The sequence below is a fragment of the Gekko japonicus genome, unplaced genomic scaffold (genome assembly GCF_001447785.1).
Source record: "Gekko japonicus isolate JY-2015 unplaced genomic scaffold, Gekko_japonicus_V1.1 scaffold3002, whole genome shotgun sequence".
NCBI lineage: Eukaryota > Metazoa > Chordata > Lepidosauria > Squamata > Gekkonidae > Gekko > Gekko japonicus.
Window position 1 is genome coordinate 46,677 of NW_015162041.1, and position 17,651 is coordinate 64,327.

Sequence of the window (17,651 nt, forward strand, 5' to 3'; positions counted from 1 at the left end):
TTCTTTCTTTCTTTCTTTCTTTCTTTCTTTCTTTCTTTCTTTCTTTCTTTCTTTCTTTCTTTCTTTCTTTCTTTCTTTCTTTCTTTCTTTCTTCTATCTCTGTCTGTCTGTCTGTCTGTCTGTCTGTCTGTCTGTCTGTCTGTCTGTCTGTCTATCTATCTATCTATCTATCTATCTATCTATCTATCTATCTTACAGAAAAGGTCTTTATTTTCCCTGGCTTTAAAATTTCTAAAGAACATATGGATTGCAGCAGTTGGTTGGGTAAAAATAGGGAGCAAGTGTGCAATAAAAGGTCAGACAACGAGTTCTCTGTATCAGTAATAAGTAGGAGTGTGCATTTGGAATAAACCAAGCTGGAAAAAAATAACCGAAAAATACCTTGCCGGTATTTTGGGGGTATTGTTTAAGCAGAATACAGACCAGAGAATCTGAGTGTAAAAGAAGGTTTAAAGCGAGCGGTAAGAGGAGCCAGACCAGAGATCTGGGCTGGGGTGGCGGGAGCTGAGAGTTCAAACCGAACAGCAAGAGGAGCCAGCGCCAGCCGAGGTGATGCAGAGCTCTCAGCTCCCACTGTCTCAGCTGATCCTCTCTTACCTCCCCGCCACACACAGGTCCTGGGGCCAGCTTCTCCTGCAGCATGGTTTAAATCGCGCTGCAGGAGAAGCCAAGCCAGCCAGGGTTGGGCTGGCTTTAAAAAAAAATAATGGTATTTTTCTTCTCGAGTCCATTAGACCCGAATAAATTTGGGATTTCCGAAAAGATTCGTATTGGGATTTGGGATTTTCCAGAAATACCTCCCTCCCCGCCCAGGTCCAATAGACCCAAACTGAAAAATACAGGGGTTTTTTTTTGGCACACCCCTAGTAATAGCTTTTGAGCAAGGGAAACCTTTTAGTAATAAGATGAACAGGTTTGCATGGATATATTGAAATATAATGACAATGCCAGAATTATAGCGATCAAAGATTTATATATATAGTGACTGTTATTTATTTCAAGGATATCACAGTGGTAAAGTCTATGAAGAGTCCCCCTGCTGGAGTGAAGCTTGTGATGGAAACCATTTGCATCTTGAAAGGCATCAAGGCCGATAAAATCCCAGATCCGACAGGTAGTGGGAGAAAGCTAGAAGATTTCTGGGGCCCAGCTAAGAGAGTTCTGGGAGACATGAGATTTCTGCAGTCCCTTCACGAGTATGACAAAGACAACATTCCTCCAGCTTACATGAGCATCATTAGAAAACAGTATATAACCAATCCCGAGTTTGTTCCTGAGAAGATCCGAAATGCTTCCACTGCTGCTGAGGGCCTCTGCAAATGGGTCATCGCCATGGATTCTTATGACAAGTAAGCCTTTGCAGTCTGATTGTTGGGCCAGATGGATGTTGTTTCTTGCCCCCACTTCCCCTGATAGCAGGAAGTTCCAGGGGGTAGATTTCTATAGGGTCAGTTCCATTCCCTTGTTAAGACAGAAGCCTGGGGACTCAGCGTGGTTGCTGTAATATCTCTTCATTTGCAAATATGCAAACTGAACAGGGAGGAGTTTGGTGTAGTGGTTAGGAGCACAGACTAATCTGGGAGGACCAGGTTTAAATCCCCATTACTCCACATGCAGCTGCTAGTGTGACTTTGGGTCAGTCACAAGTTCTCTCAGAGCAGTTCTCTCAGAGTTCTCTCAGCCCCACCTACCTCCCAGGCAATGTTCCCTCTAAGCTGAGTTAGTGTGAGCTAGCTCACAGTTTTTTAGCCTCCGGCTCACACATTTTTGTCTTCACTCAGGAAGGATGGCTCCAGAGCAAACTAATTTATGCAGTAGCCAAATCGCTCGCTCACCACTTTAATGCCAGTAGTTCACAAAGTAGAATTTTTGCTCACAAGACTCCACAGCTTAGCGGGAGCATTGCTCCCAGGGTGTCTATTTTGGAGAGAGGAAGGAGATTGTAAGCTGCTCTAAGTCTCTGAGTGAAGGGCAGGGTATAAATTCAATTTCTTCTTTTCTTCTTCACAAACAGACAGTGCTAGGGTTCTTCTACACTCTCATTTTCGTTGCTTGTGCATCTCTCTTGCTTTGGAGGGGTTTTTTTGCTCCCTCTAGTGGTCACTTTGCTATTACATTGCTGTATCTCCGGCATATTTCCCTGTAATTTTAAAGAGCAGGGAAATAACGCTGGAGATACAGAGATGTCATGTAGAAGCAACCACTAGGGAAAGCAAAACATGGGTGGAAATGGGGAAAAAAACACCCTGAAGCGACAGGGACGCACAAGTGACGAAAATGGGAGTGCAGAAGAACCCCTAGTCTTTACAGAAGCATCGGTTCGCGCAAATCATCAGCATAGGCTTGCCGATCTCTCAACTTTGCACCCTGCCAGGTGGAAAAACTCATTCTGTTTCCTGTTCAAACAGGTCGATCCCCACCGCAGCCTTAGTGCTCAACTGAGCAAAGTTTGTTGAAGGCTTTCACGGCCGGAGTTCATTAGCTATTGTAGATTTTCTGGACTGTACAGCTGTGGTCTTGGCATTGTAGGACCTGATGTTTGCTCACAAGACTCCACAGCTTAGCGGGAGCATTGCTCCCAGGGTGTCTATTTTGGAGAGAGGAAGGAGATTGTAAGCTGCTCTAAGTCTCTGAGTGAAGGGCAGGGTATAAATTCAATTTCTTCTTTTCTTCTTCACAAACAGACAGTGCTAGGGTTCTTCTACACTCTCATTTTCGTTGCTTGTGCATCTCTCTTGCTTTGGAGGGGTTTTTTTGCTCCCTCTAGTGGTCACTTTGCTATTACATTGCTGTATCTCCGACATATTTCCCTGCAGTTTTAAAGAGCAGGGAAATAACACTAGAGATACAGAGATGTCATGTAGAAGCAACCACTAGGGAAAGCAAAACACGGGCAGAAATGGGGAAAAACACCCTGAAGCAACAGGGACGCACAAGTGACGAAAATGGGACTGCAGAAGAACTCCTAGTCTTTACAGAAGCATGGGTTCCCGCAAATCATCAGCATAGGCTCTCTCAACTTTGCACCCTGCCAGGTGGAAAAACTCATTCTGTTTCCTGTTCAAACAGGTCAATTCCCACTGCAGCCTTAGTGCTCAACTGAGCAAAGTTTGTTGAAGGCTTTCACGGCCGGAGTTCATTAGCTATTGTAGATTTTCTGGACTGTACAGCCGTGGTCTTGGCATTGTAGGACCTGATGTTTTGCCGGTAGCTGTGACTGGCCTCCTCAGAGGTGTAACACAGAAAGATGGAGGACTCTCTGTGTCAAGGTGAGAAGAAAAAATGGTAGGCAGGTAATTTATATCTACTCCAGAAGGTGGGGGTAGGGCCGAGTCATTATCTGGTAGGAGTTCCCCAGGCTGTGAACATGCTAATGGAGGAGCTTTCCTGAGGAGGTTCTTTTGTGTATGGATTGGCTGTTTCCTGAGGAGGTTTCCTGTTTCCTGAGGAGGTTCTTTTTCATGTTGACTGGCTGTCGAGATTCTAATCTTATCTCCTCAAGAAACACTCCATATACAAAAGAACCTCCTCAGGAAACAGGGACCTCCTCAGGAAACAATCCATATATATATCCATATACCCAGCGGTTTGAAAGTATTAAATGACAAGTAGATAAATTGGGTACCTGCCCCTAGGTGGCGGGGGGCACCCTCCTTCTTGGGAGGTAAGGGCATCAGCGGCGGCGGCAACAGTGATGACGGCGGAGCAGTTCCTGGTGTTCCAGTGGAGCAACGTCGAAGGCGGAGGCATGGAGAGCGCAGCATCGGAGGCGGAACCCGGAGAGGCGGAGGCTCTGAGAGCGCGGTGACGTGCAGCGCGGTGTGGCAGGAGCCATTAAGGACATTAGCCGTAGCTGCAGCCAACATGGGGCCGCGCACGCCGGAACAAGGCCTGCCGGAGGAAGCTGCCCGGAAAGACCAGCTCCAGAAGGACGCCAAAACCCGAAGCCACTGGAGGAAGCCGGATACCAACAAGCCCTGGGTGCTGGTAGGCAGACACTACCCTATAGACAAATGTGGCCCTAGTTAGGTGAATTGGAATTTGGAAACCATATGTAAACCGCTCAGAGCCCTGTCAAGGATTAGAGCAGTATATAAGTCGAATGTATAAAAGAACCTCCTCAGGAAAGCTCCTCCATTAGCATGTTTCACAGCCTGGGGAACTCCTACCAGATAATGACTCGGCCCTACCTCCACCTTCTGGAGTAGATATAAATTACCTGCCTACCATTTTTCTTCTCACCTTGACACAGAGGGTACTCCATCTTGCTGTGTTACAGCTCTGAGGATGCCAGTCATGGCTGCTGGTGAAACGTCAGGTCACCTACGATGCTGAGACCACGGACGTACAGCCCGGAAACATCTACAGCAGCTAATGAGCAAAGTTTGCTTGTTAGTTTATTTAAATGTTTACACCCCACCTTTCTCTTTGGCTTGGCTCCCCTCTGATCTAAGCAGGCTCTCTCCAATTTCATTGGCTCTTGCAGTGGAGGAATAGCTACTTAAGGTGGAGCAGGGCTACTTGGAGGACGATTGGATCCACCACAGAACTTCCCCCTTTGTCTCTCCAGCCACATAATTACATTAAAAAATTTGTTAACGCCATTTCATTTGTCAGCCAGCCAGTCCTTATTATGGCCCACGGGCCACTCAGAAGCAGAAACACCATTATAAAATTAATTACCTTTGTAAAATACATCATTAATCTTAATATATCTAACAGTTTAAGGGTGGGAAGCCAAGTAGATTGTACACAGGATGTTAACTTGGCTTGCATTTCCATTGCAGAGAACAGAAACTTTGCCTGAGGTGTAGTCCCCCCCCCCATTTAATTTGTTTTCATCGCTGCTGTGGAAATTTACCCACCTCTTGCCCTCCCCCTCCAGTGCAAAAATGGCGCAACCTGGCCAGTCAAGCAGCTAAATGGCCCAGACCAGACGTGACAGCATTCGTTGGTCTGATCCATGGATGCCACGCCATTTTAAAGAGATTTAAGAATGCTTCAAGGGTCCAATCCTATTTGGCCCCACAACACAGTGGGCTGAGGTGCTCTTGTTTTCCCCACCACTCTTTCAAGCATTGAAACAGCCCTGGGGGGGAGGGGAGCGTGGGGTATGTTTTGGCAGTTGTAAAGGTGTGTATGTGTGTGTGGGACAAGCGCACCTCAGCCCACGGTGCTGCGATCGCAGCATTTTTACATCGATTTAAAATGTCGGCAGGGTCCATGGGTCAGACCCACAAACATGGTCATGTCTAATATAGCCCCAAGTTGCCTGCAAAAATGGAGCACGAGTCCCCTCCCTGCCTTCTGCTGTCTCAGATTCTGTTTCCAGTGTATGTCTCACTGCATCCTGGGAAGTGTAGTTCTTGGGGCACCTATCTGACAATATTTATTACTGCTTTTAGTCCTTTAATATATCTGGGCCTCCTTTCAGCCAAAAATTGAATCTCAGCGTAGTATTAAGAAATAGAAAATCTGATACAGAAGGCTATTTGAACTCGTGGGCACTCCATGAAACTGCAGAGCGGTCGGGTTAGAACGGATAAAAGGAAGTACTTCTTCACCCAAAGAGTGATTAACACATGGAATTCACTGCCACAGGAAGTGGTGGGTGCTACAAGCATGGACGGCTTCAAAAGGGAATTAGATAAGCATATGGAGCAGAGGTCCATCAGTGGCTATTAGCCACAAGGTATAGCTAGGGGCTCTGGGGCAAGTGATGCTCTGTCTTCTTGGTCCACTGGTATTTCTGGCCACTGTGTGACACAGAGTGTTGGACTGGATGGGCCTTTGGCCTGATCCAACATTGGCGTCTCTTATGTTCTTATTAAAATTCTAGTGTTCCTTAGGAAGTGAATTCGCAGTTGATCTGGATTCAGGAAATGTGATAATGAATGCACCTCTCTTACATTCATCCAAGCACAACACTGGATCCAAGCACTTCCTCTTTCATGATCATCATGTCTGGCAAACAAAGCATTAACTGTTAAGCAAGCATTTTAGCTGTCCAGGTCGACAAAAGCCCGGAGAGGTTATCTTTAATGAAATTTTGCTGGGGAAAACCCTTCCAGCATCTATAGCAATGCTGGTATAGAGGAAGAGACTTTGCCAGCTAATTTCAACATTCACCTTTCCTCTAGAGAACCACTTTGGTGTAGTGGTTAAGTGCGCGGACTCTAATCTGGGAGAACTGGGTTTGATTCCCCACTCCTCCACTTGCAGCTGCTGGGTGACCTTGAGCAAGCCATAGTTCTGTCAGAGCTGTCCTTGAAAGAGCAGACTTCTCTCTCTCAGCCCCACCTACCTCACAGGGTGTCTGTTGTGGGGAGGGGGAGGGAAAGGAGTTTGTAAGCCACTCTGAGACACCTTTGGGTAAGCCGCCTTGAGCCTGCCTCGGCGGGATATAAATCGAATAAATAAATAAATAAATAAATCTCCTCCTCCTCCTCTCCTGACTAAGATTACTCTTTTTAGTACTTTAGTAACAACTAATTGCCTTTGAATGTAGTCATTCAGTGCGTGTGCAGAGATTGTAGGTAGATTTGTGTAGTGTTTCTGGAGATTTGGGGGTGGAGCCTGGGGAGGGGAGGAGTTGGGAAGGGGAGGGACCTCAGCGGGGTCTGATCCCTGAAAGTCCCCCCCCTCCACAGCAGCCATTTTCTCCAGAAGAACTGATCTCCGTAGCCTGGAGGACAGTTGTAGTTCCAGATTCTGAGGCCCCACCTGGAGACTGGCAACCCTGGTTTCTGTATGCAGACATGTTTGCAGTATATTCAGCTTGCTTTTTTTTTTTTAAAGAGTGGCCAAAATAGTTGCCCCCAAGAAAATAAAGCTCAATGCGGCAGAAGGGGAGCTGAAAATAGCGATGGATGGTTTGAGAAAGAAACAAGCAGCCCTAAAGGAGGTCCAGGACAAACTAGCTAAACTTGAAAAGGCACTGGAGTCGAAGAAGCAAGAGAAAGCCGACCTAGAGAACCAGGTAGGGATCATGAAGCTACAAAGAGCTGGTTCAGAAGTTACAATTGGTGTGAGAAATATCTGCTGGTGCGAAGAGGGTTACTGTGCAGGAGGCCATTTGAATGGCTCTTCTGTGTGTGTGTTTTTTTTAAATCACCTCATAGCTCCTCGGAGGTGTGCAGAGTGCCAGTTTGGTGTAGTGGTTAAGTCCGGGAGAACCGGGTTTGATTCCCCACTCCTCCACATGCACCTGACTGGATGACCTTGGGCAAGCAATAGTTCTGATTAGAGCTGTCCTTGAAAAAGAGCCGTTTCTGTCAAGAGCTCTCTCAGCCCCACCTACCTCCCAGGGTGTCTGCTGTGGGGAGGGGAAGGGAAAGGCGTTTGTAAGACACCCTGAGACACCTTCGGGTAGTGAAGGGCGGGGTATAAATCCAATGTCTTCTCCCTTCTTCTTCTTCAAGTCACAATCACCTAATCTGAAGAGAAGGTACCTGAAGAAGCTCATACCCTGCCACAGATGTTGTTAGTCCTTAAGGTGCTACTAGGCTTTTGCTCTCAGATATTTTTTAAAAATACGAGAAGGGTGGCGAATGTGACATCCTGACCCATAACCTGAGACAGAGGCGTAGAGGGGGGCAGGCACGCTGTGTGAGTGGAGGTGGGGCGTCACTGCAGTGACTCACGAAAGCTCCTACCCAGCCACAAATTCTGTTAGTCGTTAAGGTGCTACTGGACTCTGGCTCTTTTCTACTGCTACAGACAGACTAACACGGCGATCCATCTTGATTTAGCCACCTTATGGTGAACCCTGTAGGGTTCTCAAGGCAAGGAACGAACAGAGGCGGTTTGCCATTGCCTGCCTCTGCACAGGGACCCTGGACTTCTTTGGTGGTCTCCCATCCAAGTACTAACAAGGAGTGACCCTGCTTAGCTTTCAAGATCTGATGGGATCGGGCTAGGCTGGGCCATCCAGGCGAGGGCTGTAGCTCCCTTTGTTGTTGTTCAGTCGCACAGTCGAGTCCGACTCTTCGCGACCCCATGGACCAGATCACACCAGGCCTTCCGGTCTTCCGCCGTCCTCTGAAGTTGGCTCAACTTCATGTTCGTTGCATCCATGACACTGTCTAACCATCTCATCCTTTGCCGTCCCCGTCTTCTTTGACCTTCAATCTTTCCCAGCATCAGGGTCTTCTTCTCCAGTGAGTGCTCCCTTCTCATTTGGTGGCCAAAGTATTTGAGCTTCAGCTTCAGTGTCTGGCCTTCCAGGGAACAGTCAGGGTTGATTTCTTTGAGGATTGACTGATTTGATCTCCTTGCAGTCCAAGGGACTCTCAAGTCTTCTCCAGCACCATAGTTCAAAAGAATCTATTCTTCGGTGCTTGGCCTTCCTTATAGTCCAACTCTTGCAGCCATATATGACTACTGTCATATACTGAATACATGTCTAGCTCCCTAGCCCTCCAGTACTGGACTGAGAAAAACAGCTTCCCTTGGCTGTCTTGCAGTGCGAATGCCAAATGTGGCACGGCTCTTCTGTCTTTACACTGCTAAAGCCGCTATAGTGGAAGAGGCAAAAGAAAAGAATTGGGTTGAAATTTCTACTCAGCTATAAAGTACACATGGATATTCTCGGCTCAGACAATCTTTCTCTCTCTGCATAAAATAACTCACAGAAGTCTTTTAAAGGATTGAATGGTACAGCCCCATGTATTCCTCGAAGCAAAGGTTGGATCCAGTGTAAATGGATAAAATTCTAGTTGTCGGGTGACATGGCCTCACACATCTGAAATTTCACTAATCCTCGAGAGACTTGTTTAAACTGGACCAATCTTACTCAAGCCAAGTGGCAAAGGGAACAATCCTAAACAGATCTACTCAGAAGTAAATCCCATTTTATTCAAGGGGGCTTACTCAAAGTTCTTGGGAATGCAGCCATGCCTGTTTCAGAAGCTGATGTGTTGGATCCTGAAATCTGTGTCTTTCACATCCTGTTTTAGCCAGGTCCGTATTTCTTTGTAGCCCAGTCTTGTGATCTGGCAAACTATGCAGGGTCAGTCGTGGTCAGTATTTGGATGGGAGACCACCAAGGTAGTCCACGGCTGTGACATAGAAGCAGGCCATGGCAAACCACCCCGTAACATCTCTTACCTTGAAACCCTTACGGGTTCGGCATAAGTCAGTTGCAACTTGATGGTATTTTCCACCATCACCATATATTTCTTTGTAGTTGCATAACAAAAACCCTCCAGAGCGTGGACAGAGACCTCCACTGCCGAACCATCAAAGAGAGTTCCCATTCTTCTCCGTTAAGGGCTTTTGAGATCTGTGGCCAAAAGCAGCAGAAATAAAAGAAAAGTTCAGGTTTTTAAGAATTTCTCTTGCCAATTTCTGTTTATTTTATGCTATCACTGAGTCCAAAATAAGATCAAGGCTTAATTGCCTTACATTATAATGGGTTCTATCCCGCCAGCTTTTTCACTCAATCGTGCCCAGTTCCCTCCCAAAATACAGCCCCTTAAAAATCTGATATTCTCAGCATAGCCTTCTTTCGGTAGTCAAGGTGTCCTCTTTTCACCATCGGAACAGCTTCTTGGATCCAACCCTAGTTGTATTGCAGGTGGAACATTTTTGAAATGGTGCCTTTTAAAAAAATTAATGGCTTAATTCTTAAATTTTAGTAGTCAGTTATTTTCATATTGTTTCAAAATGCATTATAATGCTGGTGGGCTTGCCGGTCCCCTGGTTGGGATGCCTGTGGTTCTGTTGTCCTGTGCCACTCAGAATGGTGAAGAATTGTGGGATTTTAAAAAAAGAAACTGCTCTGTTGTTACATGGCTTTTGGGAAGAAACAAAACCAGAAATGATGTCGAGTAACTGTGTTAAGTCACCGGCGATTTTTAGAGCCATCCTATGTGGCTTCTGTTTCCCCCCACCCTCAGAAGTGATGTAGCGACACAATCAACATCACATGCCCCCCATATCTCCTCCCCAAATCTCAGCCTGGTAACCCTAAATCTTAGCCTTTTGCGTGCACTGAATTGTGAGTCAGGTTACTGATCCACATGGGTTTTACGCATTGTTTGAACAACTAGAGTTGTTTCAAACTTTCTGTCTTTGGGGACTCTTTTCCAGGTAGCAGAGTCACCCCAGAATGCTGTGCATCGCAAAGGATTCTGGGTCATTTTGTCATTTACTTCAAAGTGATGGTCCACCCTGTAATGGCTCATTGTTGCTCCCTGTTAACGGAGAATGTACCTTAAAGGAACCCCCAGAAGTCTCCAGCAGCTGTCCATTGCGAGAGAAAATTCAGTAGTGGCAGACGGAACAACCTTCTAGAAAAGCTTCTGATCTTATTAGAGCAGCCAAGGAAGGCCAGAATTCCTAGCAACACAGTCTGGAAATCACTGGCCTTGAGAATACATATTTACAACCTGATAGCGCGTGGAACATCTGTACACTTGTTTTTGTCGAATGATAAAAAAATCTTGCCTCTGCCTACCACATTCCTGATGGGAGGTCAGCCAGAAATGCAAAACAAACGGGAAGAGAGCCACATCCTCACACTGATAGAGCACTATCATTGCACTGTAATGATCGTCTGCAATGGCCTTGTCTTGTCTGCACACGAAAATCCAGTCGCGAATGTTTGCTAACCAGAAATGATAGCATGCTGCCCAACAGTGCGTGGACGTGTCTGTCTGAGGTTTCGGTCGTTAACAAGATTCAAACTTTTTTGGGAGGGGAAGCATCTAAGTAAAGCTTAGGAGTTGTGGAACCTGCAGGGAGGGAGGGTCCCTAGATCTTTTGCCCATCTGGTGCCCCCCCCCGATCCAAAGGAAATGGCGGGTTCAGCCTCTACACCTATGCCTGTATTATTTCTGCTTCATTTGGAAAAGTTAAAGTGGTGATTGGGAGGGGAGAGAGAGAGAAGGTAATCTGAGAGTTGCAGACAGACCCCTTCCCAGACCGTCATTCTTCATCTCCAGGTAAAAAATTTTTTTGAAATGAGTTCGCAGCTGGCAGATTTCCTGGTTTCAGTGGGTGCCTTTGCGAAATTCCCGCCATCTTGGATATTAGTAGACAGCTTCCAGGAACAGCTGGATAGGAAACTCGGTATACATTCAGCAGGTTATTCGTGTGAAAGGGACCTCCATAAGTCAGCGTCATTCTCTCGTGAGATAAATATTGCTCATTTGGATGCTCTTATTTTCTGCATTGCATATAAATCCATTATCGGTTGCACATTTCAGACAGGGAGTAAATGATTTATTCGAAGGATAGGAGAACTGAAATGCCACAGACCTGTCTTCAGCCATGACCATTTGTCACGCGCATTTCCTCCCCCCCCCTTTCCTTAAGGCACCCCAGTAACATCCAATCCAAAGGCCATTTATTTTATTGAAAAATAATAATATCATCTGGCAAAATCGATGCGTCTGTAATAGCACTCCTAAGCACTGCCGGCAAAACGTAAAGACCGTTTGCGGTCGAGGTAGCGACCATGGCTTCGTCTTAATTTTATGTTTTGGTTTCAAGGTTGACTTGTGCAGCAAAAAACTGGACCGAGCGGAGAAATTACTCGGTGGCCTTGGAGGTGAGAAAACCCGCTGGAGCCAGACCGCCTTGGCACTGGGGAAACAGTACATCAATCTGACAGGCGATATCCTCATCTCGTCAGGCATCGTAGCCTACTTGGGAGCCTTCACATCCAGCTACAGACAAGTAAGGAATGAGAGAATGGCATTGGGGGGGGGGGCTCAACGTAGGTTACTTTCACACGAGGCGCATGGGGGCAGCTTTTCTGCACCCCAGGCCCGTGACACTCAGTGCTGCTCCACAACTCCTTCCTGCTTATCACAGTGGTGCAGAAGCACGAAGCTGACAATAATCTTGTTGGGGCCCCCGATAGACGCCCCCAATAAGCTTGTTGGGTCCCCCACAAGTGCCCCCCCAACTTCTGAGCCAAAGCTCCCAGCTGTTAAAAGACTAAAAAGAACGCCAGAGTTGAGTGTCAGCATTTTAATGCAAAAATAGTAAAAAGCCCAGTAGCACCTTTAACAGGAGCTCCGGTGGCTCAAGTGGTTAAGACGCTGAACTGCAGGCTGTGGAAGGTCAGTAGTTCAGCAGTTCGAGACCCGGGTTGCCGCATGATGGAGTGAGCTCCCATCTCTAGTTCCAGCTCCTGCCAACCTAGCAGTTCGAAAGCAAGAAATTGCAAGTAGGTAAATAGGTACCACTTCAGTGGGAAGGGAACAGCGTTCCGTGCGCCTTGGCGTTTAATCATGCCGGCCACATGACCACGGAAACGTCTTCGGACAGCGTTGGCTCTTCGGCTTTGAAACAGAGATGAGCACCGCCACCCTAGAGTCGGATTCGACTGGCTTTCGAGCAAAGGAACCGTTACCTTTACCTTTAGCACCTTTAAGACTAATGAAGTATAAGCTTTTGGGAAACATCTGACAAAACAACTGCACTTTATTGAAGCATAAGCTTTTTGGGAAACATCTGACAAAACAACTGCATCTGACGAAGAGAGCTGTGTTTCTCGAACACTTGTGCTACAATAAAGTTTGTTACTCTTAAAGCTGCCACTGGGCTCTTCACTGTCTTGTAGCAACAGACTAACACGGCGAACTCCTCTGGATCTATGACCATTTTAATGGCGGTGCTAAACTCCGACCCTCCTCTGGATTGTCTGCAAGCAGAGACCCCCCCAGGGGTTAATTGAGAAAATGCAGAAGTAGGAAGGTGGGGGGGAGGGGAATGCCTTCCCTCTCAAACACCCCAACAAAACAACCAGACCAACAAAAACGACAGACTGAAAATGTTGTGATGGGAAACCTCGGTTTGGGGGAGATTTGAAATGAAGCTGAACCTATCCAGGTAAAAAAAAGGCTGCTCTTGATTTGGACATGATTGGGAGGATGACATCATATGGAAATCTGCCCACTTTCCTTCAGACACGGAGCATGTGCCACATGGGGGAACAGGGCTCAGAAGAGGACTATTTCACATGTGTCATGTTTGGTGTAGCAGTTAAGTGCGCGGGCTCTAATCTGGGAGAACCAGGTTTGATTCCCCACTCCTCCACTCGCACCTGGCTGGATGACCTTGGGCAAGCCGTAGTTCTGATAAGAGCTGTCCTTGAAAAAGAGCAGTTTCTGTCAAGAGCTCTCTCAGTCCCACCTCCCTCACAGGGTGTCTGTTGTGGGGAGGGGAAGGGAAAGGAGTTTGTAAGCCGCTCTGAGATTCCTTTGGGTAGTGAAGGGCAGGGTATAAATCCAATCTACTCCTCCTCCTCTTCTTCTTCTCCTTCTTACCACATGTGGCTCCTGACCCTGCGGGGAGGGAGGGATACAAGACAAATAAAATAAAATAAGTCTCCCCAGGTGGGACCTGATGATTTCCCAGAATTACATCTTATCTCCACACTACAGAGATCAGTTCCCTGTGGAGAAAATGGCTGCTTTGGAGGGTGGACTCTGTGGCATTATGTACCCCACTGAGGGGGTCCCTGTCTTCCCCTAGACTCCACCCCCAAATCTCCAGGAGTTTCCCAACCTGGATCTGGCAACCCTATCAGTTCCCCTGGAGAAAATGGCTGCTTTGGAGGGTGGACTCTGTGGCATTATGTACCCCACTGAGGGGGTCCCTGTCTTCCCCTAGACTCCACCCCCAAATCTCCAGGAGTTTCCCAACCTGGATCTGGCAACCCTATCAGTTCCCCTGGAGAAAATGGCTGCTTTGGAGGGTGGACTCTGTGGCATTATGTACCCCACTGAGGGGGTCCCTGTCTTCCCCTAGACTCCACCCCCAAATCTCCAGGCGTTTCCCAACCTGGACCTGGCAACCCTACCCCTCATCCCCTGCTGATGGCCACCGGGGGAGCCTGGCAGCACTACTGAGTGAGGATCCCTGGTACTGTGGGACCAAAGCATTTCTCCCAAAAGAAGAGGGTCAAACTTGTATCCTGATAGAGCTTGTCAGAAATTCACAGATCGAGCCATGTAGCAATAGAAATAACATTTAGTTAGGAGAGCACTCTCATTCTGGGGTTTTTTTTGTGTGTGTGTGTGCCGTAGTCAGGCATTTTCCCTTCATTTCCCCCCACCTCAACAAAACTTTTAAAATTATTTTTTTTTTCAACTCTTTAACAAATGAGTTGGGACCAGCAGAGGATTGTAACTCATAGGACACAAATAAAAATTCAGTAAGCTTTTTTATAGCAGACATTATATCACATCAAAATAGCTTTAATTTATCCCTGTTCTGCTTATTTTATTACTAAGTGGCAGACAATTATCCTTAAAGTGTTTTAAAGTTGTCTGGGAGATGAATCCAGAAATATTTAATTGGACTTAATTTCCAGGGGGCATTAAAGTTCCTTGCAGTTTTGTTTTGTTTTTGTGTGTGTCTAAATCAGTTCCCAAGTCCAATGTTTCTGATTGTGTCTAATTTATTTTATACTCTGGGGGTTTATGATCGATTCATGCTTAAACAGTCCCATTAAAAGCAACGGGACTTCACGGTGCTTAACTTTGTCTCGATTTTAGCTACAAATACTTCTCTGAGAATGTAAAGGTAAAGGTTCCCTTGCTCGAAAGCCAGTCGAATCTGACTCTAGGGGGTGGTGCTCATCTCTGTTTCCAAGCTGAAGAGTCAGCGCTGTCCGAAGACGTTTCCGTGGTCATGTGGCCGGCATGACTAGACGCCAAGGCGCACGGAACGCTGTTACCTTCCCACCAAAGCAGTACCTATTTATCTACTTGCAATTTCTTACTTTCGAACTGCTAGGTTGGCAGGAGCTGGGACCAGAGATGGGAGCTCACTCCATCACGCGGCACTCGGTTCCCAAACTGCCAAACTACCAACCTTCCGGTCTGCAGCTCAGCATCTTAACCTCTGAGCCACCATGGTGTCGCGGAGTGCGCTCCTGGCGTCCCCAGGTCTCCGTTGGATTCTAGCAGTCCAATTGCACCTTGTTGAGGTTCTGCTATAGTCACCACACAGACTCAGGTTTAGTGGTAAACTATATACAGTGCAGTTTATTTACAAGTCACAGTTCTCTCGGGCAAAGTGCTTCGCCAAGCAATCAGTTTTCACATCAGCACACAATGTACAAGACATTCACAGTTATATACATATAACAACCAATCATATCACTGCTGAGTCACTCTGATAAGACATCAGCTTCATACCAGTTAGAACCAGATTGCTCTGGTCACCTGGACTGTCAGTTACTTTGACATCTGTCACTTGGATTGAGTTGATCTATGTACATTGTTACACATGTATCACACATGCTGAATACTTACATATTCCAACACACGGCTCCTCTGAGAACGTAGGGGTTCATAATTTCAACTTTATACAAAATATGGGGCGAGGGGTCCTCTAAGTGCGATACCAAGCAGTTTTAAGCTGAGTGTTAAGGGAAAGGGGTAACATCTGCATCAAGATATTCAAAGACATGCTATTGGGTGCTTATAACTGTATTTATTGAAATGCTATGACGTTATTCATTGAATGCTGTAAACCGCCCTGAGTCCTATCAGGGAGAGGGTGGTCTAGAAATCCAAGGGAGGAAGGGAGAACAAAAGATCTACGAACCAGAGATCCGTGCATTTGTGTTTTTCACCGTCACCTGTGGCTTCCCCCCAAATGGGAACGGTTTCTGTCACGGCTCAGGTGGGGTGTCACCTGACGCTGCCACCACTCTGGATTGAGGTTCCCTTGAGAAGGCCCAGAGCTCCCTCCCAAGACCTTCAGACCTCCCTTTTGGCTGAATAACAGGCGTGAGGACCAGGCAGAGTGAAACAAGGAAAAGGTTTATGATACAGGAGGTCAAACAACAAGGTGCAGAATAATAACAATAAGTGGGTGAAAAGAAAAGAAATCAAATGCCCTAACAGGTCTAAATATATACTGTCCCTAGCTCACTATCTGCAGTGGCCTTAGACTGCTCACCCTTCCCTCAGGATGAGGATTTCTCCCTGCAGCAGCATTCCTTCTGGCTCTGCCCTCTGGAAGAAAGAACAATTTCTGCTCTGGCACCAGCCCTTTTGTTCCCCAGCCCTCTTCTTCCCTATTGGTCAATTTTGGCTCCAAAACCTCTCAGGGGCTTCTGGGAGTTGTAGTCCCAGCCTCACCTACTGCTAGCCAGGCTCCCTGGGCCTAGTAGGCCTCTGGGGGCACAGCCCAGATCATGACAGTTTCTAATAAGACATGAGACACGGGGAGATCCTTCTATGGATCTCATTACCTGCCCCATTCAGATCAGAACCACCAGGCACAGGGAGAAGGGGAGTTAACTCTTTATTTTATTTATTTATTTGTTGGATTTCTACCCTGCCTTCCCCGCAAGCGGGCTCAGGGTGGGAGACAACGAGAGAATTTACAGAGCCATTAAAACGAATCATCACAAATAAATAGCTTAATTTCTAAGGTCCCAGCAGTGCTAAATAGATGACAAAACAAAGAGTCACAACAGAAACGATAGTAACATCTCTTTTACATGGGCAAATGTAATAGGGCAGGTTTGAGCAAGGGAGGCCAGATGGTTGGGTGTCTTCCGCCTCAACCAAAGGCCTGGCGGAACAGCTCTGTTTCACAGGCCCTGTGAAGCTGTAGTAAGTCTTCCCCCTAAGAAGAAGAGATTGGAGTTATACCCCACCCTTCACTGCCGAAGGAGTTTCAGAGTGGCTTGCAATCTCCTTATAATCTGTCAAACTTTCAGAACCATTTTTGCGTTGTGGTTGGGAGCGTGGACTCTAATCTGGGAGAACCGGGTTCGATTCCCCACCTCTCCACACGCAGCCAGCCTGTTGTCCTTTGATCATTCACAAGTTCTCACAGAGCTTTTCCCTCAAGAGCAGTCCTTGAAAGAGGTCCCTCAGTCCCACCTGCCTCACAGGGTGTCCGTTGTGGGGAGGGGAAGGGGAAGGAGATTGTGAGCCGCTCTGAAGACTCCTTCAGGTAGTGAAGGGCGGGGTATAAATCCAATTTACTTGCCCTCCTCCTTCTCCTCTTCTTCTTCTTCTCTTTCAAGACTTTGCTACTGCTTTGTTGGTATCCTGAAACGGACATTGTTCCTCCTTCAAATCCGGCAGGGAGCCGTGGTAACGCCGGCCTTTGGCCTTTGGCCTTCTTCCCTTTCAGACCCAAGCGCACGACTGGGTGCTGACGTGCAAGGCGAGGGGCATCCCGTGCTCCGATGACTTCTCCCTAACAGCCACTTTAGGAGAACCCGTGAAAATCAGAGCCTGGAACATTGCCGGCTTGCCTTCCGACTCCTTTTCCATCGACAACGGCATCATCATCTCGTAAGTAGGAGTTACGTCAGACAGACACCGATTGGTTTCAGATGTTTCGTGACTCTTTTAAAAAACAACAACACAATCTCATCCACTGCTTGAAGGGAACACAATAGGTGTACTAGTCTACATTTTTTAAAAAAAAAGCGCTGGTCATATCTGCTTTACCTTTTTTTTTTGGTATTTTCCATACGTATGTGTTAGGGATGCCAAGTCCCCCCAGGGGGCGGGGAAACACCCGCCCCAGAGGCTCGTTCCCCGCTGCCGGCGGATCGGGCCCCGGGGGGAACCCCACCCCGGCGTGCGCGTCACCAGGAAGTGATGTTATGACGCTGGGGGCGGGGCCACGACCATCTGAGGGGGAAACTCTATGTTTCC

The 17,651-nt window shown here is 47.1% G+C and overlaps 1 protein-coding gene across 1 annotated transcript in view; it reads left to right on the plus strand.

The window, feature by feature from the left end:
• DNAH7 (dynein, axonemal, heavy chain 7) overlaps nucleotides 1-17,651 on the plus strand; it is a gene marked incomplete at its 5' end in the record, with an annotated part of 123,165 nt that overhangs the window by 44,869 nt on the left and 60,645 nt on the right. Inside the window, 4 exons of the mRNA XM_015405583.1 lie at nucleotides 1,003-1,349; nucleotides 6,799-6,979; nucleotides 11,497-11,682; nucleotides 17,119-17,282. Of these exons, the coding sequence (XP_015261069.1) occupies nucleotides 1,003-1,349; nucleotides 6,799-6,979; nucleotides 11,497-11,682; nucleotides 17,119-17,282 (878 nt within the window). The remainder of the gene's footprint in view (nucleotides 1-1,002; nucleotides 1,350-6,798; nucleotides 6,980-11,496; nucleotides 11,683-17,118; nucleotides 17,283-17,651) is intronic.